Source organism: Megascapheus bottae, chromosome 8, assembly GCF_031878675.1.
Source record: "Megascapheus bottae isolate mThoBot1 chromosome 8, mThoBot2.hap1, whole genome shotgun sequence".
NCBI classification, from domain to species: Eukaryota; Metazoa; Chordata; class Mammalia; order Rodentia; family Geomyidae; genus Megascapheus; species Megascapheus bottae.
In genome coordinates this window covers 39,391,195-39,415,260 of record NC_143516.1, presented here as the reverse complement: position 1 = coordinate 39,415,260, position 24,066 = coordinate 39,391,195, and the positions used below count along the sequence as shown (strand labels likewise).

General features: G+C 38.7%; 1 protein-coding gene across 7 annotated transcripts in view; it reads left to right on the top strand.

The window, feature by feature from the left end:
* Positions 1-24,066, top strand: part of Afg1l (AFG1 like ATPase) — a 153,781-nt gene that overhangs the window by 85,226 nt on the left and 44,489 nt on the right. For all 7 annotated transcript variants that reach the window (XR_016536480.1, XM_090338340.1, XM_090338341.1 and 4 more), the window contains one exon: positions 10,401-10,483. Coding sequence is in view for 6 of the 7 variants with exons in the window: in XM_090338340.1 (XP_090194466.1) it covers positions 10,401-10,483 (83 nt within the window). In the remaining variant the exon portion in view is untranslated. The remainder of the gene's footprint in view (positions 1-10,400; positions 10,484-24,066) is intronic.

The window sequence follows — 24,066 nt, the reverse complement described above, 5'->3', positions numbered from 1 at the left end:
ATCGAACCCAGGTCTTCGTGCATGCTAGGTAAGCACTCTACCACTAGGCCAAAGCCTAGTGCAAAAGCTTGGCAAAGAAAGCTGTATAGGCAGAGGACTTATTACTGGGACAGTGCTGGTGTCCTTAAAATCCTCTAATCTTCAATTGTGGAGTGTCACCCTGATGACTTTACTAATTCTAATCATTTTCTAGAGCACCCCTCCCCCCTAACACTTTAGTAGGCTTACATTTTTACTTTTTAAATACTTCCCAATTGAGATTGAACTCTCATGTGAGAAAACTTGCATGTTGTATAGGAGCAAGACTGCCACATCTTACCAACTCACTTTTGGCACAAAGGTATTTTGGATGCAAGCTAGTATCTTAGGTGATCCCAATTTATCATCTTATCACGAAATTGAATTGTTAGTGGCCTCCAGGGTCTTGAAAACATTGCTATGGAGTTTTGTTCTTTATAATTTCTTACTGTATTTTAAAGATAAAAATTACCACACTTTACTATAATCCATGCAGCTTGATTAATGTCCATGGGCTATATTGATTTTTTTGTTTTTTTAATTAAAGAATTTATTAACATTGACATGTGAAAGGGTATCTATCAATGTATGTGAATTAATGCGCCTTCTATCTGGCAAATATCATGTAACCCTTTTATTAATTACAATAAAAATATTAAAAAAAAGAATTTATTAACATCATATTTCCTAACAAATGGGGCGATGTCATTCTTTCTGACAGCTGCATAGAATTCCACTGTGTACAAATACCACATCTTGTTGATCCACTCATCAACTGAGGGACATCTGGGTTGGTTCCATATCTTTGCTATGGTAAATAGTGCTGCAAGAGGTCACAGGTTTTTATGTCTATGTGGGTTGTGCTTATATTTCCAATACCATGTCCATAGATTTGGGTATGCAAATATTGAGTCCTCGCTGTTGTACTGTTTGGATTTAATAGCCACATGTTAAGGATACCATGTACCTTTTGTTCCTTTGGACTTGTCTTGTCTCACTCAACATGATTTGCTCTAGATTCATCCACTTCCCTCCAAATGCCATTATTTTATCTTGTCTGTTGGCTATGTAGAATTCATGTATATATATATATATATATCACATTTTTTGTATCCATTCATCTGTAGTAGGGCATCTGGGTTGTTTCCATTGCCTGGCTATTGTGAATAGTGCAGAGATAAACATAGCTGAGCAGGTGTCCTTATCATATCCTGGGTTATGATGCTCAGGATAGATGCCCAGGTATGGTGGGATCGTAGGGAAGGTCAATTTTCAGTTCTTTAAGAAACCTCCACACTGCTTTCCAGAGTGCTTGAACTAGCACTAGCAGTGTAGTAGGGTTCCTTTTCTCTACAACTCGGCCAGCATGTGTCATTGTCCGAGTTCAAAAATCTTGGCCAATTCTTATTGGAGTAAGGTGGTATCTTAAGGTTGTTTTTATTTGCATTTCCTTTATGACCATGGCTGATGAGGCTTTTTCTCATTTGGTTTTCTGCCATTTTAACCTTTTCTTTTGATAAGTCTCTCTTTAGTTCCCTTGCACATTTAGTGAGTGGTTTGTTGGGTTTGGGGGGCATTAGTTTCTTGAGTTCCCTGTAGATACTGGATATTAAGCATTTGTCTGATGTATTATTGGTAATATCTTTTCCCAGTTGGTTGGCTGTCTTTCTACTTTAGTAGCTATGCTTTTATCTGTGCAGAAATTTTTTTACTTATTTTTAGGTAGTCCCATTTATCTAGTCTCTCTCCAATCTGTTGTGACTCTGGGATTCTGAATTAGGATGTTTTTGCCTGTGCCTGTGAGTTCCAGTGTTTCACCAACTCTATCATGTAGCAGTTTCAAGGTTTCTGGTCTGACATGGAAGTCTTTGATCCATTTTGAGTTAATGTTTGTGCATTGCGAAAGGCTAGGGTCAGTTTTTGGTTTTCTGCATGTGGCTGGCTGCCCAGTTTTGCCCAGCACCAATAATTGAATAGGCTGTGTTTTAAACTCATTTTTTCAAAGGAAGATTGGGTCTTTGTATATCTTAGTGGTGCTTATAAAAGAGGAAATGTGGCTTCATTTACAATGTGAGATATGAGTGAAAACTCTATGACTATGCTCATGTGTTTGAGATGTTGAGATCCTTACCTGAACCAAGTTTAGGAGGTCATAACCAATATCATATTCTAGCCCTTCTGTTCTCATTCATTCTCCCTCCCTCCCTCCCTCCCTCCCTCCCTCCCTCCCTCCCTCCCTCACCTCTCTCTCTCTCTCCTCTCTCCTCTCTCTCTCTCTCTCTCTCTCTCTCTCTCTCTCTTTCTCTTTCTCCTTCTTTCTCTTCTGTATCTCCTCTTTCCCTCCCTCCCCCTTTCCTTTTCCTGTATTTCAAATCTTCATATCAGGACCGTTACAGCTTTATCAGTACTTTGTTTCCTTAATCCTCCACTTTTCTCCTTCAGTTTTCCGAGTAATTCTTGACAATCCTTGTACTTTTAAGTACTTTACTGCCATTGTGCAATGAATAATGGGTTTACTTTAGTCTCATTTAATGCAAGCATAAACCAGAAGGAAGTCAATGTTACTAGCCTACCTCTGTGATTCTTAGCATATAAACACCAACCTTGAAAGGTCCTATGCTTTTCTTTCCATCTATAGTTTGACATTCTAATTATATCCCTCAAATCAATTCCAACTCTGTGCTATTGAAGAATAGCTATGTAATTTGGATTGAACTGATCAGAATTGGAGCTTGATTAAGCTTAGCCAGAGGTTCTCAACTCTGACCCATCATAATCACCTAAGCCTTAAAAGAAAGAAAAGAAAACAGCCCCAGGGATCTAATATACCAAGGCCTCATAATGCTAGATTATGTGCTGTGCTACTGAGTTATACTCCCAACCTAGAAATGGCCCACCCAAGCCTTCTTCCCTAAAGTGTACCCTTTTCCCCCCATCCCCAGTACCAGGATTTGAACCTCATGCCCTCACATACTAGGCAGGAATTCTACCACTTAAGCCAAATTCCCAGCTTCAACTGAACTTTCTAAATAATTTCTGCATGAAACTGATGTGTGGCCAGTGTTGAGAGCCACTGCTCTGCTATTTTCCTCTGCAACTTCCATGCCACTGTGTTGGTCCAAGAGAGTCAAACCTAATCAATTGATTTGTTCTAGCGCTGGGAATTAGTTGGAATGGTTTAAATCAGCCAAACAGGTAGCTGAGTGAAAGTTTTATGGTTGTGGAAATGGTCTCAGTCTCTTTTCTTTGTTATAGAACAAGTGCACTATCTATGCTGGACTCTTGCACCTGGAGAACTCTTTTTGTTGTTGTTGTGGGGCTTGCAACTCTAAGCCTGATCACTGTCCCTGAGCATTTCAGCTCAAGACTAGTGCTCTACCACTTGAGTCACAATGCTGTTTCTGGTTTTCTGGTGGTTAATTGGAGGTAAGAGTCTCATAGACTTTCACACTTAGGTGGGCTTTGAACCTCGGTCTTTAGATCTCAGCCTATTGAGTAGTTAGGATTACAGGTGTGAGCCACCAGCACCTGGCAAGCCACCAGCACCTGGCAACTTGGAGAACTCTTGAAATGCTCAAATCCAGCATGCCACCAAATTCTTCCTCCAGTTCTTTTTGGATGGCATAACCTCATAGTTGCCTATAAGTTCTGTTGTTTGCTGCAGTTTGTAAGTTAATGAATGATTTTGCCAAGTTACATTGCTGCAGAAATTTATTGTTGATGAATCTTCTTAATTTTTTTTTTTTTGGTGGGTCATTGGGCTTGAACTCTGGACCTGGGCACTGTCCTTGAGCGCTTCAGCTCAAGGCTACCGCCTTACTCCTTGAGCCACAGCTCCACTTCCTGTTTTCTAGTGGTGAATAAGAGATAAGAATCTCACATTCTTTAATGCCCAAGAAGCCTTTGAACCAGGATCCTCAGATTTCAGCCTCGTAAGTAACTAGGAATACAGGTGTGAGCCACCTCTCCCATCTCCTCTTAATCTAATTAGTAAGCAGTCTTTTGATCCTGATATTCTGGAATTTCTTCCTCCAGGCTGCTGATCTCATTCATTTTTTTCCTCAAAGAGATTTCTATTGAGCACCTGCTATGATACAATTCTTTTTCCATCTTCATTCATAAATGAGAATATTTCTACCACATTTTCAGTTTCTGACCTTTGAATTGGCAGTATATAGATGGAAGAAAGCTCCAGTCTATTATAAAAGCTGTTTGAGAAAGGGACTGTACTGGATTTTTGTTTCTGAGTTTGTGTCTGACCTTTGCACATACACAAATTTGCTAATGGTTTCTTCAGTTGGTTAAGTACTTGCCACATACTGTGGTAGATGTTGGGGAATGCAGGAAAACAACACAGACATAATCCTTCCTTGTGTCATAACTTGTGAAAGCTGTTTTTAATATCTTCATTATTATATGAAAGCCTCTCATTTTGCTATGTGTAATATAATATGAACAGAGAAAGTCTTTAAGAAGTTGACTCCATATAATTTTTCTAGGGAATTAAATTGTAAATAAGTGAAAAAAAATCTGGTTATTGTAGCATATGTATTCACTAGATAATAGCGAAAGCTAGGCTTTACTTAAAGATTACTTGAGAAAGGGCAACAGTCATGGGAGTTTTCCGAAGCAGGTTGACTGAGAGTTCCACAAGCCAATAATCCCTTGTAATATTTCCATTCTTGTATTTCCAGATAGGATGCACGTATTGTGAGATGTGGTGCAAAACCTCAGCCTGCATTGGCATTCTGTGTTTGTCACTTTGGGTTTTTTCATAATGGTCAAGTTTTTTAACCTCTCTGTGCTTTAGTTTCCTTCTTCATCTGTAAAAGGGAAATAGTAATAATGTCTGCTTCACAGTAGTTGAGAACAATTGATACATCAGAATTAAATGAGTAAGTTTCCAAGGGTACGAAGTCATTATTTAAAATTAATTGTATTTTCAAGACCAATGCTCACTAATACTTAGGAATGTTGACACAGCACTGGTAGAAGTTTTGATGGGTACTACTGGGAAAATGTAGTGCCCACAGATGTGGAGAATATTCTTATCCTGTGGTCAAATAGTTTCTCTTCTAAGCATATATCCAAGAAGATCATGTGCATATATACACCAAAACCATGTGCAAGAATGTTATGGCTAGCCGGGTGCGGCGGCTCATGCCAACTAGCTACTCAGGAGGCTGAGATCTGAGGGTCAAGGTTCAAAGCCAGACTGGGCACACCTGAGACTCTTATCTCCAATTAACTTCTAGAAAATGGGAAGTGGGGCTTGGCTCAAGGGTAGGGCTGCAGCCTTCTGCTGAGGAGCTTAGGTTTCCCCCCTACAATTTTCATTTTATTAAGTCTTTGGTTAAGAGGTTATTTTTTTTATTATTTTTTGGCTAGTCATAGGGCTTGAACTCAGGGTCTGGGCACTGTCCCTGAGCTTCTTTTGCTCAAGGCTAGTAGTGCTCTACCATTTGAGCCACAGTGCCATTTCTGCCTTTTTCTATTTATGTGGTACTGAGGAATTGAACCCAGGGCTTTATGCATGCTAGGCAAGTAATCTACCACTAAGCCACATGCTCAGCCTATGTTGTGATTTTTAAAGGATCTTCTCCACTACATTTTTTTGTTCAAACTGGGAATGGTGTAGAAGCTATATAGTCATTTTTTGAGGTGGTTATGTTTTCTAATGGTATTATTCAGGATTGCTAAAAATATACACAATAGCTTTGAGAACATTGCAAATTGTTCTTTTAGTCATACATTTTTACTTCCAGAGTCAAAGACTTTTAACTCATGAGTGTGTCAATGTTTCTCATTTTCTTCCCTAAATTTCCTAATTGCAATGTTAGTTTATATAATTGTATTTGTCTTTTATATAAATAAATATATAAACTTTTCAAATATATTTTATTGGATAGCTGATTAGTATAATGTGTTATTCATTAGGATTTGGGTGGTGATAAGAAGTCACAGGTCCTGGGCTGGGAGTTTGGCCTAGTGGTTAAAGTGCTTGCCTAGCATGCATGAAGACCCGAGTTCGATTCCTCGGTACTACATACATAGAAAAAAGCCAGAAGTGGTGCTGAGGCTCAAGTGGTAGAGCTCTAGCCTTGAGAAAGTCCAAGGACAGTGCTCAGGCCCTGAGCTCAAGCCCAGGACTGGGGGAAAAAAAAAAAAAGAAGTCACAGGTCCTGCAAATACATCTGAAAATTAGGAAATTGCTTAGAGCTGTGCCTTTTAGAGTGTCAACTTAGAAATAGCACAGCTTTTCTCCTGTCCTACCCTTCCACAAAGTACTGTGAAGAATCTAGAGTGAGTGAATAGAAAAAAAACATTTTAGGTATATTTTTCTTTAAAAATATAAATTGGGTGTTAGTATTTTTCTGACAATTAAGAACTCACATCTAAGGGCTTTGGCTATAGTTCTTTAGCTGCTGATTAGGTATGCCACAGTGGTGATTAGTGAGTGTACAAATGCAATCATTTGGTAGGGCTTAATCACTTTCATGTTTGAGAAGTTAGTTACCCTGAAAGAGAAATTGAAGCTTGTATAAGTTCCATTAGCCTTATTTTTAACAGCAAAAAAATGAGAAGAAATTATGACTAAATTAGGAATATTTGGTTATATAAGATAAATTGTAGTTTAAAAGAAATAGACAACCTTGGCAGATACATTTCTATGAATATATTCTTATTGTGTGTGGTGTTTTATTATCTACAATAGAAGTAGCATATGAATTAATAGCCACACAAGACACAGGACAGGTTTCTTTCAGAGATATGGAGTGAGACTTGCTTCCTATTTTCTTTTGTTGAATTGGAGACTGAGTCTTTACTATTACTGGAAAGGATAAGAAGGAAGGCATATCTCTTTTCTAAGGTCTCCTGTATTACTCCAAGCTGAAAAGAAGGTTATATGGGAATGCTTTAAAGCGCTCTCGCTCTCGCTCTCTCTCTCTCTCTCTCTCTCTCTCTCTCTCTCTCTCTCCCCCTCCCCCTCTCCCTCGCTCTCTCTCTCTCTCTCTCTCTCCCCCCCTCCCTCTCCCTCGCTCTCTCTCTCTCTCTCTCTCCTCCCTCCCTCTCCCTCGCTCTCTCTCGCGCTCTCGCGCTCTCTCTCTCTCTCTCTCTCTCTCTCTCTCTCTCTCTCTCTCTCTCTCTCTCTCTCTCTCTCTCTCTCACAGAGGTCATCTGAAGCAAATAGTATTTGGGTGATTCTGAATTCCTTTGTGGTAGATTGGATCAATGGGTCATTAGCGTGGGTCCTGAAAGTAAGGCCTGCTGTGATTTTTAGCACCTGCGAATGATGAGACAGAGGTGTCTGTGAAAGCAGCAGCTGGCTGTTTAGGCCAAATAGCCTAAGGAGTCATGGCTTTATTACATTCAGGGGTTGTTCTTTTTTCTTTCTTTTTTCGGAAAGGGCTTTGTTTGGTACCCCCAGCAATACTCAAATTTGAAATATTCCTGCCTTAACTTCCTCTAGATGGGTCCTACTACATTCTCTAAAAACTGATTTGTTGCTGGTGGTGATATTTTTTTGGATTATTAGGGTTTTTTTATTAAAGAATTTATTAACCTTGACTTTTTCAAATGACATGTTTAACAAACGAGTATTCAAGAAGGGAATCTCTATATACAATTACTGGCACTTAGTTTTTAGAACATAATCAAAATTAGACTAAGGGTTTGTGTATCATAGATACATATTAATCTATGTAATAAAACATTATGTCTATAGAGTCATAGGTTTTTATGTCTATGTAATTGTGTTTATATTTCCAATACCATGTCCATAGCATTGGGTATGCAAATATTGAGTCCTTACTCTTGTACTGTTTGGATCTAATAGCCACATATTTAAGGATACCATGAGCCTTTTGTTCCTTGGTCTTGACTTGTCTCACTCAACATGATTTGCTCTAGATTCATCCACTTCCCTGCAAATGCCATTATTTTATCTTGTCTGTTGGCTATGTAGAATTCCATTTTATATATATATATATATATATATATATATATATATATATATATATATATATATATATATATATATACATACACACCACATTTGGTGGTGGTGATGGTATTTTGCTTTGCAATGTGCTGGAAATGGAACTTAGGGCCTTGCAAATGCTAGGCAAGCAGTTCACCACAGGGCTATACCCTAGGCCTTGTTCTTCAAATGTATACTGCACACAAATAAGTTTTGTAGGCTCTCTACAGATCTGGCTTCTTGGGGACTACTTTATATTAAGTAGATTCACAATTGCTATTGTGCACATCATAATGCTACACCCACACCAGTCTTCCAACCAAGTTTTCTGAATCTTTGCTCTTTGTTCTTAGGGTCAACACTGTCCAAGATTGCCCAGGACTGTCCTTGTTTCAGCACTGGAAGTTTTGTGTCCTGAAAACCATATGTTTCAGGGAAACCCTTCAATCCAGGAGTTATTTGGTCACCCTCTTTATTTTCACTCTTTGGAGACCTTAGCAGCTACAGTATACTAGGAGGGAAAATGATTCTCACTGCCACTGAGTGCAGCCTTCTGCCCTGTGATACAGATGATAAGGAGCCCTCTGTCCTCAGAGTGTAACCCAGAAGACAGTGTGAGGGAAGAACATTGCTGTTTCTCAAGTGTGTCATGTTATTGTTCACATGATTTACTGCTACATAGGAAACAGCCACAACATTCCAGTCTTAAAACAGTATGCCTTTATTATTTCTTGTTTCCATGGGTTGAGAAGGGCTCAGCTGTTTCCTTAGTACTATTTCCTTAGTACTATAGTGGCTATGCTAAAACAGCTGGGCACTGACTGGTCAACATCTTTTTCTTGATATGATCTCCAGACCTCTGCAAGGCCCTTGTCTATGAATATTAGTTTAGGATTTTTTTTTCTTGGCATAGCGGCCTGCAAACACATGGATATTTACTGGTACCTTAGGGTTCCAGAAGAAGTATTCTGGCCAATAAATAAGAAGGTGCTTTAAGTGTCACATAGAGGCCTGGAGCATGACCTAGTGGTAGAGTCCTTGCCTACATGCATGAGGCTCTGGGTTTGATTCCTTGGTATCACATACACATACATGAGAGCATTAGCCTTGAGAAAGTCCAAGGACAGTGCCCCTGTCCTGCATTCAAGCCCAGGACTGCCCTCCCCCCCCCACAAGTCACATAGGATAGATATTATTGCATAGCATCATTTCTACCAGCCTTGAGTCACAGGATTACCATAAAGACCCCAGTTCTTCTGGGTTGAAATATCAATATCATATTGCAAGAAGAACCTGGGGGCTGGGTGTGATGGCTCATGCCCGTAATCCTAGCTACTCAGGAGGCTGCCATCTGAGGCTTGTGGTTCAAAACCAGCCTGGGCACTAAAGTCCATGAGTCTCTTATTTCCAATTAACCTGTAGGAAAAGGGAAATGGGGCTTGGCTCAAGGGTAGGGTGGTAGGCTTGAGCTGAAGAGCTCAGGGACAGTGCCCAGGCCCAGGGTTAGTGCAGTAGCCTTGAGCAGCAGACATTTGGTTTAAAATGTGGACACTTAAGTCCTGACCCAACTCTCTTAGACTGCTTCTCTTTCATTGTGGTACTTAAGGCCTGTGAGTTATTATTCTTGTTGATAGCTCCCAGCCTCTTATTGCAGAGTAATGAGAATTGGGGTATGTTAAAAATAAAATAAAGGGGCCAGGAGTTTGGCCTAGTAGTAGAGTACTTGCCTAGCCTGCATGAAGACCCGGACTCTAGCATTGAGAAAGCCCAAGGGTAGTGCTCAGGCCCTAAGTTCAAGCCAGGACTGGCAAAAATAAAATAAAAACTCAACTGTGCTCATTTGGGAAAATTTGCTGACAGTACTGTTTGGTAATTTTCAGGAAAGCATGGTACAGATTTTTGTTGTTGTTGCCAGTCCTGGGCTTGAACTCAGGGTTTGAGCACTGTCCTTGGACACTTTTTGCGCAAGGTTAGCACTCTGCCACTTGAGCCACAGTGCCACTTCCAGCTTTTTCTGTGTATGTGGTACTGAGGAATCGAACCCAGAGCTTTGTGCATACTAGGCAGGTACTTTACCAGTCCTTGCTCCTGGTCCCAGATCTTAATTTTTGTTTCCCCTTGATCCTCAGATCTCAGCCTCCTCAGATCTATTTTTTTTTTTTAAATCAGTCCTGGGGCTTGAGCTCTGGGCCTGGGCACTGTCCCTAAGCTCTTCAGCTCAAGGCTACCACTCTACCCCATGAGCCACATCACCACTTCCATCAGATCTTAATTTTTTAAAGCTGTAGTTGGTTGTTTCCTGCTTTATATATTTTCACTACTTCAACTTTAATTTTGTGAAAAAAGCTTATAGTTCTGAACTTCTATTTGTTTAAAAACATATTCTATATTTGGATTGTAGGAATATTGTAATACAGTTCCACTTGATTCTGGGATAGATTACCGGAAAAGAGTACTTCCTGCTGCAGGAAAACTCTACTACCTGTAAGTTATATTTTGTTTTACTTTTTTGTGAGTGCATTTTAATTTTAATTTTCCAAGTCTAAAATCTAATAATTTATCAGGAGAAGATGAGGAAAATAAACATGTTAATTAAGACTATCTTTGAATCTCATGATTTTTAACCAAATGTTATTTTTACCAAAATGCTATTCTTTACGCTAACATTTTACATTCATATTTGCATCATTTATAAAGTGTGATTGGGTGAAATCTTAATTAGTTTTGAGGGGAGGAGTGATGACAGATGGTTAGAAAGTAATGAGATCCTCCAAGAAGAGACTGTGATATTAAGAGATTATATTTAACATGCTAAAGTAATTAATTATTTGCGAACATTTTCTGAAAAGTATGCCATTTATATTCTCCCAAATTATTGTTTTATTTTGTAAGACAATCTGTTTGTATTTATCATTGTTGACTGACTTCCATACAGAACTGATACACAATATGTTCCATGTGCAAAGGCAACAGGATATACTTTTAAGTCTTTAAAGATATGATACTCCTGAATAGAAGCAATTTATAATAATAGATGTATTTAGCAGGTACAGTTAATGCCAAGAAGCTACTTTGTTTGAGAATGTCACTTGTGAAAACCTTAAAGGAAAAGTGCTTTCCAAATGCACACTGTTGTTTAGTATGTGCCAACAGTATTTGGCGCATAGTGGGTTCTCAGTAAATAGATCTAAGGACTAATTGTAATTTACCTAAAAGGCATGTTTCTAATAATTTAAATTTTGATGACAGTGTGCATATGAGAGGTTGAGAAAAGTTCTTGTCCCTGCACCTTGTAAGCAGAAGTACTTACCGTTTTTGAAGCAGAAATTAGCTAGAAAAAAAAATCACATAATTAAAATTGCATACTTTACAGAGTACTAAAGGGACTATTTCAGTTTATTATTCAGTTTCAGATGATTATTATAGACGGTTCTTCATCCACCCTTAAGTACTTTGTCTTTAAAGTACTTTATAATTGAAAAAAATTCTCACAGCCCTATTTTCTGCTTTCACTTGGATTTTTTCTTCTTTGTATCTTTTATCTTGGGTTTTTTTTTGGTTTCCTTTTCTGGTATTCACAACATTTCCTTGATTCTTCCTACCTGTTTCTTGATATTCCAGATGAGTAGTACATAGAAATTAATTATTATTCCCCTTATTCTTTCCTCAGAAGAGTTAATTCTTTTTTTTTTTTTTTGCCAGTTCTGGAGGTTGAACTCAGGGCCTGAGAACTGTCCTGGGCTTTCTTAAGGCTAGATCTCTACCACTTGAGCCACAGCACCATTTCCAGCTTTTTCTTTTTCTTTCTTTCTTTCTGTTTGTCTTTCTTTTTCTTTCTTTCTTTCCTTCCTTCTTTCTTTCTTTCTTTCTTTCTTTTCTTCTTCTTCTTCTTTTCTTCTTATTAATATTATTGTTTTTTTTTGTGGGTCATGGAGCTTGAATTCAGCCTGGGCGCTGTCCCTGAGCTCTTCAGCTCAAGGCTACCACCCTATCCTTGAGCTAAGCCCCACTTCCCATTTTCTAGAGATTAATTGGAGATAAGAGTCTCAGGTTCTTTTGTACCCAGGATGGGTTTGAACCTTGATCCTCAGATCTCAGCCTACTGAGTAGCTAGAATTACAGGCATGGGCCAATGTGGCACCTGGCTTGTTCAGCTTTTTCTATGTATGTGGTACCAAGGTACCTGGGTGTTGTGCATGCTAGGCAAGCACTCTACCACTAGGCCAAACTCCCAGCCCAGAAGAGTTAATTCTTGCTTCCTGTTTCTCCACAGAGTATATTCTTTTTTTGGCGGGGGGGGGGGGGGGGGGACACTTGTGGGACTTGAACTCTGGGCCTGAGTGTTGTCCCTGAGCTCTTCAGCTCAAGGCTACCACCCTACCCCTTGAGCCACAGCACCACTTCCACAAAGTATATGTGTATATATATATTTAATAATATGCATCTTTTAAAAATTGTAATTAATAGAGGGGTTACAGTTATATTCGCCAGATAGAAGGTGTATTACTTCTCACACATTGATAACCCTTCTCATGTTTTGGTCCCCATTCCCCTCCCCCCTACAAAGTATATTCTTGTATGGAAGAGTTAAGATATTTTCCTAATGATGAAGTCCTAACACAAAGACATTTAGTATGGGCCTAACTCATGAAATCTATTGCATGATGCTGAGTGGGTCTAACCTCCTGGAGGTGAAAAATCTTTTGCTAAAGCATGGAGCATAGCCATTTTCTTTCTCTAGGCTTACCATACTGCTCTTTGCTTTCCTAGATCAGGTAAGATGGTTTTGACATAATGAAATTTGGTTCCGTTCTTAAAACGTAAGTGGGAGAAAAACAGACTCTTTTAAACATCTCTACTAAACTGCAATCTATGAAGTTTACCATGAAAATCTTGGAATAGCTTTCATTTTATATTAAAAAATATTTTATGTGGTACTGAGGAATTGAGCCCAGAGCCTTATGCATGCTAGGCAACCACTGTACCACTAAGCAACATTCCTAGCCCTGGGATAGCTTTCTTAAAAAAAGAAAAAAATTATATAAGGAGCAGAGAGTTTGGCCTAGTGATAGAGTGCCTACCTAGCAACCACAAAGACCTGAGTTTGATTCCTCGATACCAAATACATAGAAAAAGCCAGAAATGGTGCTGTGGCACAAGTAATAGACCTCTAACCTTGAGGAAGCCCAAGGACAGTTCTCAAGTCCTGAGCTCAAGCCCCAGGACTGGCAAAAAAATGATATAAATACACACACACACACACACATACATATACATATATATGAGTACACATACAGAGTCGTCCCTTCCTATATATCACTTATCGTGGCTTCTCTGTATCATGTTCTTTTTTTTTAATACATAGTGATCCCTCAACTATCACAGGAATTAATAAGTTCCAGGTAAGTTCCATCCCATGATAGGTGAAAATCTGCAAAGTAGCAATAAGTGAATTGTGACATAACAAGGCATAACTGTTGAATGCTGCAATGGCAGTAATCCCATTTCTTTTTTTTTCTAGTCCTGGGCTTAAAATCAGGGCCTAGAACTGTCCTTGAGCTTTTTCAAGGCTGCACTCTATCACTTGAGCCACAGCCCCACTTCTGGCTCTTTCTGTGTATGTGGTACTGAGGAATCAAACCCAGGGCTTTATGCCTGTTAGACAAGCACTCTACCACTAGGCTATACTCCTGGCCTTAAATAGAAATATTTAGAGCAGGGCACTGGTAGCTTCATACCTATAGTCCTAGCTACTCAGGATACTGAGAGTTCATGAAACTTTTTTTTTTTTTTTTTTTGCCAGTCCTGGAGCCTGAATTCAGGGCCTGCGCACTGTCCTTGGGCTCTCTCAAGGCTAGAGCTCTACCACTTGAGCCACAGCACCACTTCCGGCTTTTTTTTTTCTATGTATGTGGTACTCAGGAATTGAACCTGGATCTTTGTGCATGCTAGGCAAACGCTCTACCACTAGGCCAAACTCCCTGCCCCATGAAACTTTATGGCCAGTTAACCAGCAAAATGCCTAAAATGAAGATGTGGCTCAGGTGGCAAAGCATCAGCCTTCAGCAAAAAGCTAATGGACAGCAACTAGGGCCTGAGTTTTAGCCCCAATACTACTGATACACACACACACACACACACACACACACACACACACACACACACACACAGAAAAGATGAAATTTATATGCCAAACAATTTATATATTTAAAAGTGTAACTTTTCATATATTGATAGAATTATGCAATCATTTAGCACAGTTAATTTTGGAACATTTTGCCACCCTGAAAAGAAACACTTTCTGTATCCTTTAGCTATCACCCTCTACCCCCTCACATCTGAATCTACCCTTCCACTTTGCCAATCAAAGCAGCCCAATCTACTTTCAGTCTTTACAAATATATGTATAGTGATATTTCATATAAGTGTGATAAGTGTGATAATATAAAATGTTGTCCTTAGTGATTACCTTTAGTTTTCAAGTTCATCTATATGATAGCATGCATGTATCATTACTTTCTTTTTTTTTTTTTTTTGCCAGTCTTGGGGCTTGAACTCTGGGCTGGGGTGCTGTCCCTGAGCTTCTTTCATGAAGTCGAACACTCTACTACTTAAGCCACAGTGCCACTTCTGGCTTTTTTGAGTAGTTTATTGGAGATAAGAGTCTCAGGAACTTTCCTGCCCTGGCTGGCTTTGAATCCCAATTCCCAAATCTCAGCTTCCTGAGTAGCTAGGATTATAGGCATGAGCCTCTGGCACCCTGCTGAATCAGCATTTTCATTGCTGAATAATGTTTTGTTGAATAGATTAACACCTTCTATTTATCCATTCATCAGCAAGTGGGCATTTAATGGTTTGTGTGTGTGTGTGTGTGTGTGTGTGTGTGTGTGTGTGTGTGTGTCATGGGGCTTGAACTGGCCTGGGGACTGTTTCTGGGCTCTTCAGCTCAAGGCTGCCACCCTACCCTTGAGCCAAGCCCCACTTCCTGTTTTCTAGAGGTTAATTGGAGATAACAGTCTCAGGTCCTTTTGTGCCCAGGCTGGCTTTGAACCTTGATCTTGGATCTCAGCTTCCTGAGTAGCTACGATTACAGGCTGAGCCACCGCACCCAGCTTGTATTTGTCCTTTCTTGACTATTGTGACTAGTGCTGCTATAAACATTTTTGTGTCTACTTATGATTAATTTATCTTCTATATCTTGCAGTAGAATGCTAGATCATGTAATAATTCTATATTATTCCTTTTGAATTGTACTTGTCACAGCCCGGATTTAGCCTCAAATTATTTTACATTTAAGGGGCAGAAGTTTGGCCTGTGGTAGAGTGCTTGCCTCACATGCACAAAGACCAGGGTTCCATTCCTCAGTACCACATACATAGAAAAGGCTAGAAGTGGTGTTGTGGCTCAAGTGGTAGAGCAGTAGCCTTGAGGAAAGCCCAAGGACAGTGCTCAGGCCCTGAGTTCAAGCCCCAGGACTGGCAAGAACAAAAATCATTTTACATTTAATTTTTATTTTGGTCAGTTGTGGGACTTGAGCTCTAGGCCTAGGCACTGTCCCTGGAGCTGTATCAGCTCAAGGCTAAGGCCCTACCCCTTGAGTCAGCCCCACTTCTGTCATTTTACATTTAAAAGCAGGGAGGGCAAATGCTGATTGGGGCTCTGTAGTTTTATGCTTAGCTCTGTGAGGTGCTTGGTAAAGTCCACGATAAATGGTACCTCACATAGCTACTTGACATTGAGTTCCCTTACAGGATTTACCTTCCTCTCCATGAACTCTCTGACTTCATCCTGCAGTTCATAAAACTGATTCCAAAACTCAGTCAGTTTACAGTGCTAAACACTCCTCAGAGTCAAGATCATTCAGTAATCTCCTGAACTGGTGGTTGTTGAACCTTCTGCTTTTGATAAAAATGTATGTATGACATTACTGTTGGCATCACATTTTTTTAACTGAAAGTGTGCACAGAGACTTTCTTGTTGTATCATCCAGTGGCATATAATTAAATCACTTGACTCAAAACCGAGATCATTCAGTTTTTCTTAACAAATGCAGAGCCAACCGTAGCTGTAGTAAGACCACTTGACATCTACAATATTAGCTAAGGATTTCTCATCGATAAAGCAATTCTCTCCAATGATCCTCACCTCTTATAATGCCATGCATGGCTCCCAGTGACAGCAGTTCCTCTCCCGTGTTAAAGTGCACAGTTATTCCATGAACTAAAACAGCTAGTTAGGTACTATATGTTATATATGTTCATCATAAGCCAGAGAGCAAAGTTGAAAATCTCCTACACAATCTTTCAGTGTTTTTTTTAAAAAATCTTGTGTTAAAGGTAGTAATCCAATCTGAGAGCATTCTTTAAAACAAACTTATATCTAGAAAAACTTTACATTGCTTGGTGATAACCATCCCACACAGCGACTACGTACTCTTTCACACTCTTCCTCTATGTGAGGCTTCAACTTTGCAGTTAGCTCACTCACCACCTTGTCTGTCACAAAGAGGCCTAGTGAATGCAGTTATAATTCCAAACTCCCCTGAAGAGCATTGATTTTTATCAAGGCAACATTTGAAGTTAGCATGTTTTGAGCTGTAATGAAGCTTCAGCTTGGCTATTTTTTAAAAAAAGTTATTGCTAGCACTCCCCTCAAACTTAAACACACTGCTTTGGCTTTGACTTCATCAAAAAAGTAATCATGTGTCCATTTCTCTTGGAAAGATCAACAATCTTCATTAACTTTTGTTTATTTTGTAGTCATCATTTGTAGTATATTACATACTAAAGATTTAATATGTGTGTGTGTGTGTGTATGACTAATGACACAATTATTTTGCTTTGACTACTTTTGTAATTGTGAATCTTGGATTTGGAAATATCCTATGTTCATATAAAATCATTTCTTGAAGTCTTTACTGTGTATTGCAATTTCCCTTATCTTCATCTTAGACTCAGTTTTCTCAAAGATTGTTGATCATTAATGTGCGGATATAGGTTGTACTAGAGTTATCTATAAGGTCAGAGAAGTTCACAACACCAGTCACTGAATGAAAAGTTACCAACATCCCAAGGAATCATCTCATCACAACTTGTCTCGTCATTTCTAGGTTGCTGTAGTTTTGCCACTGTGTTAACAACATTGTACAGCCTAGCACTGTAATATAGGCAGTTAGGACACAAGAAATCCACAAGAAGCATAAATTTCTGTTCTGTTCTGTCCAGTTTATCCTGTGATAGATGTTCCTTGCTTTTCCCTTAAAAATTACATTATAATTGTGATTCACCTAATATAAACTTACATTGCTATGAAGAAAGGTAGATTTACTGAATTTGAAGTCTTCTATACTTATTGAATTTCAAGTCTTACCTGCTGTTGCCTTGACAGGGCTGAACCAAATGATATCTGAGGCCTTGTAATGCCCGAGGATTGGATGCTCCCTACTCCCATCCTAAAGGTTCTACCACTTCCCAATAGTCCCCTGAGCTGGAGACTAAACCTTTAACACATGAACCTGTGGAAAACACTTAAGGTCCAAACTATAATAGTTATTAAAAGATGGCTAGTCCTTTTTATATATTGCTCAGTTTGACTTGCTAATATTTTTTTAATTTCAGTGTTTAAATTAATTAGGAAACAGTAATCATTAATTTTGTTCTCTAGAGATATCTGTATTTGGTTTTACTCTTAGGATAATACTGACTTACAGGATGAGTTTGGAAATTTTCTTTTCTATTTATGTTTTATTTTCTTGTTACTTTTAGTAGTTTATCTTTTTAAGGATTTATAGGTTATTGAATTTGTTTTGGTATCAGATGTTCACAGTAGAAGTTGAGTACTTCTTATCTAAAACTAGAAGTGTTTCTGACTTTGGATTTTGTGGCTGTGTGTGTGTATGTATGTGTGTCTTTTTAGCTGTTTTTATTTTTAATTTTTTAATTGTAATTAATAGAAGGGTTGCATTATATTTGCCAGATAGAAGGTGCATTACTTCACAAACATTGATACCTCTTCTCATGTTTTTGTCTCCATTTCCCTTCTGTTTTTATTTTATTTTATTTTATTTTTTTGCCAGTCCTGGGCTTGAGCTCAGGGCCTGAGCACTGTCCTTGGACTTTCTCAAGGCTAGAGCTCTACCACTTGAGCCTCAGCACCACTTCCGGCTTTTTTCTATATGTGGTACCGAGGAATTGAACCCGGGTCTTCATGCATGCTAGGCAAGCACTTTAACCACTAGGCCAAACTCCCGGCCGTGTTTTTATTTCTTTAGGGTTAGTAGCAACTTCTTTTTCATTTCTCACTTTGTTGTTGATACTGTATGAATATGTATTGCAAACTTATAGCTGTATGTTCTAAATAACTTTTTGCTTTATAGCCTGTAGGAGATAATCAGGTAGGCTGTTTTAAATTCTTATGTCTGTTAAAATCACAAAATTGTTCTATTTAACATAATTTGGATGCATACTTAAGTATTTATTAATTAATCTTTCATTAACTCAAGGACTAGAGAATTAAAAATTAATTTCAGGAGTTTGAAACTATTTGAAACACTACCTAGAAAATGTTATAACAGGAAAAACAGTTCATCTTGTACAAACTTCAGGTTTATCAATCTGTTCAGTGTATCTCTTATTTTCAATGAAGTTTGACAATCACATATCATGGTTTTTGTTGTCTTAACAGACTACACAAGCTGCTGTCTCACAATAGAACTGGCCCATCTTTTCCAGCTAAAAAACACTGATAATACTGATAAAATATCTAATTATGTGACCTTACTTATATAGTAAAGTGTAGTATCATGTATATGTACTATATATAAGAGTAGAATATAAACCTCTTATAAAAATATATACTGGTAAAAGTACAGAAGAAAGTTTTTGGATGTCCTTAGAATTTTTATCTCCTTGTTATTTCATCTTCAAATAGATCATGGTTATAAACTGAAGTTCAATCTCTAGCAAAAGAAAAGCTGATCTGGCAAAAGTTCTGAGTCTTCAGTTACTTACTATGTACCTCTGTAAGCTATTGAAAGTCTCTGGTTTCTCTTTCCCACTCTTTTAAGTTCACTTTATCTTTATTGCTGTTCAAAATATTTGGCCATTATAATCTTACTAAAATTTTATTGAAAAGAAATACTTCTAGATCCACTATGCAGCAATTCCATATGTTACTCCACTTACTTATTTTAGGGAAAATACAGGGAGTTGTGGTTGAGAGAGGGGGTGGAATTTGAGAGTTAAAGGTGCTAGATCCAACTTTCTGTATTATATACAGGTCAAGATTAATGGAACCAGGTAAATTATTCTCTAGGTGATTGAGAAGGGTGGGAAATTTAGTGACTGAAATGGATCTTTGAACAGTCAATTAAGCCTTTGAGTGACTGAGAAGATAAATACTAGGAAGAAATCCATTCTAACAACTGATTCCGTTATATAAAACAAACCTAAAGAATTTGAAATGCAACCAAGTCTGTTTTATATTAAGGCAAGTATAAACCAACTTAATTTTAGACCTGCTTCCAACTCCAGATTATGTTTAGTGTGAGGACAAAGAGCCATACAGCATGAATGCAGCACAAGGAATCAGTAGAGTAAAAAGGCTCTCTGCCAGGGAAGTTTGGCAAAGAACTCTAAGAGGAAGGGGAAATTTCTCTGTCAAATCAACTTTGGCTCTCTAGAATAGAGAACATAGAGAGAGAGGGCCTAAGGAAAGCCAACCCTATTCTACTTGTTGATACCTTAACAAGCTGTTGATTTTTGAAAGGGGATAAAGGAGCAAAGTGTGGGTAGCATTCTGTTCCCTTGAGTCAGTCCTAATGAAGTGGGAGGTTCTTGAAGAAATTAATTTCCATTTAAATTCATGTGTGACCCTCTTCTAGAAACCTCCGAGTGTTTTGGAATTTTTGTTGAGAATTTCAAATGATCCAGCAATAATAAGGTCTTTTTTTTTTTTAACATATTCTATTTCTTTGAATGTCAGTTTAATATTGAATACTTGATTTCAGCCGGGAAATTGTTCTCCAAGTTGGAATAACTGACTTATTCATCTTTCTTTACTGATTTAAAATATGGAAAAATAAACTATTGTTCTCATACTTTGAAAGCAATCAGGCTTTCAGTCCATGGTACTGTACTCACAGGATTCCTATAGGAATTGATGCCAAATTTCCTGGCAACTAAAGAGTGGTTGATTCCAGGGCTTTTCTGACTTAAAGACACAGTGGTGTTGCTCAACAGAGAAATTGAAGCCTTCTCCTCCACTGCAGACACAGCTTAACAAAAGGTGATAGAAGCAGTGAAATGGGTGGGTTTCACCAGGGAATTGTAGAACAAGAGAAGTCTCTGCTCAACCCTAGGTAACTTATCCTTAAAGAAAGAGAGAATAAAATCTTTTGAAAGAATGACTTTACTTTTGCATCTGAAATGACTTGAATTCTTTGGTTTTGGTCAACTCTCTGTGAAGAGATTTTCTTCTTTGAATCTTACTTGAACCAGGCTACTATATATGAACATTTGATTGATAAGCAATTCTAGAGAAGGGAAAAAAATATATATATATACATATATATATATATATATATATATATAGAGAGAGAGAGAGAGAGAGAGAGAGAGAGAGAGAGAGAGAGTCTTCCTGCTTATGTATCTTTTTTTTTGTCCTGGGGTTTGAACTCTGGACCTGGGCTTTGTCCCTGAGCTCTTCTGCTCAAGGCCCTACCTGTTGAGTCCAGCCCCACTTCCCCTTTTCTAGTAATTAATTGGAGATAAGAGTCTCATGATCTTTAGGTCTTTAGTGCCAGGACTGGCTTTGAACTGTGATCCTCAGATCTTAGCTTCCTGAGTAGCTATGAGTACAGGCATGAGCCACTGTGCCCGGCAACTTATATTTCTCTCTCTGTGTGTCTCTCTCTGTCTCTGTCTCTCTCTCTGTGTCTCTCTGTGTCTCTCTCTCTGTCTCTCTCTGTCTCTCTGTCTCTGTCTCTCTCTGTCTCTGTCTCTCTCTCTCTGTCTCTCTCTCTCTCTGTCTCTCTGTCTCTGTCTCTCTGTCTCTCTCTCTCTCTCTCTCTCTCTCTCTCTCTCTCTCTCTCTCTCTCTCTCTCTCTCTCTCTCTCTCTCTCTCTTTTAAACCAGTCCTGGGGCATGAACTCAGGGCCTGGGCACTATCCTTGAACACTTTTTGCTCAAGGCTAGTGCTCTGCCACTTGAGGCACAGTGCCAATTCTGGCTTTTTCTGAATATGTGATACTGAGGAATCGAACCTTGGGCTTCAGGTATGCTTGTCGAGCACTCTGCCACTAGGCTATGCTCCCCCACCCCAAGTTATATTCTTTATCCCTACTCATTTTCTGTCTCCCCTATGAAAGAGAGTACCATTCATAGCATCTGAGCTTAGTTCATGAATGCTTTCTTGATCTTTTTTTTGGTGGAGGATTGGTCTGGGGCTTGAACTCTGGGCCTGCATGCTATCCCTGAACTCTTCAGCCTATGGTTAGTGCTCTACCACTTTGTGCTATAGCATCATTTCCTGTTTTCTGGTAGTTACTTGGAGGTACTTAAAGACTTAAAGACTTTTGTGTTGGACTAGATTTCAACTATGATCCTCAGATCTCAGCCTCCTGAGTAGCTAGGATTTATATAGGCGTGAATCACCAGCACCTAGCTCTTGATCATTTTGATGCTACCCGAGACAGCCTACCTCTGTGGATTCAACAGGGCATTTGATTCTATACTATAGGACATCATTATTTTTATAGCTTTAGGGAGAACTCCAATTATAGCTTTCTTTTGGAGGGGATAGTTGGTCATGGGGCTTGAACTCTGGGTTTCAGCTCTTCAGCTCAAGGCCACCAACCTACCCTTGAGCCACAGCCCCACTTCTCATTTTCTAGTAGTTAATTGGAGATAAGAATCTCAAGTTCTTTGGTGCCAGGACTGGCTTTGAACAGAGATCCTCAGATCTCAGCCTCCTGAGTTGCTAGGATTACAGGAGTGAGCCACCATGCCCTGCTAGCTTCTTTTTTTTTCAACACAAAAATATATTAACTATAGTGTCATCTTCATGCTGTGGCCTTTCCTACTTATTTGCTTGTGCCAAGGCCCTATCATATGTCTCTACTTCAAATTTTACCCCTTGGGAGAGAATATTTTTCAGTTATGTTTGTAATTTGATTAATTTGAATCAAAATTTGTAATTTTGTATAATCTTTATCATGGTGTATTTTTTTATGTGGGTCATGGGTCTTGAACTCAGCCTGGGCATGCTGTCCCTGAGCTCTTCAGTTCAAGGCTACCACCCTACCCTTGAGCCAAGCCCCATATCCCATTTTATAAAGGTTAATTGGAGATAAGAGTCTCAGGTCCTTTTGTGCCTGGGCTGGCTTTGAACTTTGATCCTCAGATCTCAGCCTCCTGAGTAGCTAGGATTATAGACATGAGTCACCACGGCTGGCCAGCTGAAATATTTATTTTGTTTATGGTGGAAACATATGGTAAAACACCTTATATTACTCTGGACAGGAAGCAGAATAGTGCTGATTACAGGAAGAGGACAGGGAAAGATACAGACCCCATTGATATGATACCTCTGCCCTACTTCCTTCAACTAGCCTCCACTGTTCTCAGTCCCATCACTTCCTAATCATTTATTCAGATTTTGGATATATCAATGGATTAAATCATTCATGAAAGTCAAAACATTCATAATTTGTCTCTGGGAATATTTATTTTTTAATTGTGTTTTATTGTTGGGATGATGTATAGAGGGGTTACAGTTACATTTGTCAGGTAATGGGTATATTATTTCTTGAACTTTGATACCCCTTCTCATGTTTTTATTCCCTTTTCCCTTCCCTCACCCCTCCCCTCATCTTTTTATCCCCCTCTTCCCTTTCCTATTTCAAATAAACAAATAAACATATATACAATATACCAGGTAACAAAGTCAGATACTGTAACAATATGAGATTAACTAAAGGGCAACAAAAGAGAAGATAAAAAAAACATAGTACATTAAGAACAATAGTCACTCATAATTAAGCTCTTGTTTCCATGTCCTGGAGCTCAGTTAATTTAGCCTCATCCTATATAGCCTTATGTATCTAGGGTTTAAACTATTGTAGTCCTCTGCTAGGAGAGTCCTAGGTTTGTACTAATTACTACAAATGAGGGAAACCATGGAGCCTATGTTCCTTTGAGTCTGGCTTATTTCACTTAATATGATTTTTTCCAAGTCTTTCCATTTCCTTACAAATAGAGCAGTGTTGTTCTTTCGGATGGCATCTTTGGGATGGTTGTTTCTTTGAGGATTTGTTTTCGAGAGATTCAATTTTTTGAGGTGTAGGTATATTTTATATGAGGCCTATTGTATGGCTAGTGAAGATTTTCTCTCACTCTGTGGGCTTTCTGTTTACCTTGCTAGCTATGTCCTTTGCCACAAAGAAGATCTGCAGTTTAATGCAGTCCCATTTGTCCAAACTTTCTTTAATTGGTTGTGTTTCTGGACTTTCCTTAAGAAAGTTTTGACCTGTGCCAATGAGTTCTAGTATCTCTCCTATTCCTTCCTGTAAAGTTTGGAGGGTATTTGCTTTTACCTCAAGGTCTTTGATCCATTTGGAATTAATTCTGATACAGAGTGCCAATTCTGCCAGTACCATTTGTTAAAGAGGCTGTCTTTCATCCATGTTATTTTATTTTTTTTGGCACTCTTATTGAAGATTAGGTAGCTAAGGTCTGTGGGTTGGTTTCTGGGTTTTCAGCTCTATTCCATTGGTCCTCAGCCTATTCTTGTGCCAGTACCAAGCTGTTTTGATTACTATAGCTCTGTAATAGTGTCTGAAGTTTGGTATTGATATTCCTCCAGTGCTGTTCTTTCTACTAAGGATTGTTTTTGCTATTTGTGGTCTTTTATTATTCCATATGAATTTTTGGATTGCTCCTCTCTTTCATTACATTGGGATATTGATGGATATGGCATTGATGTTGTAGTTAGCCCTTGGCAGGATTGCCATTTTCATGATATTAATTCTTCCAGTCCTCTCTGGGAATATTCTTGCAGACATACCCAGA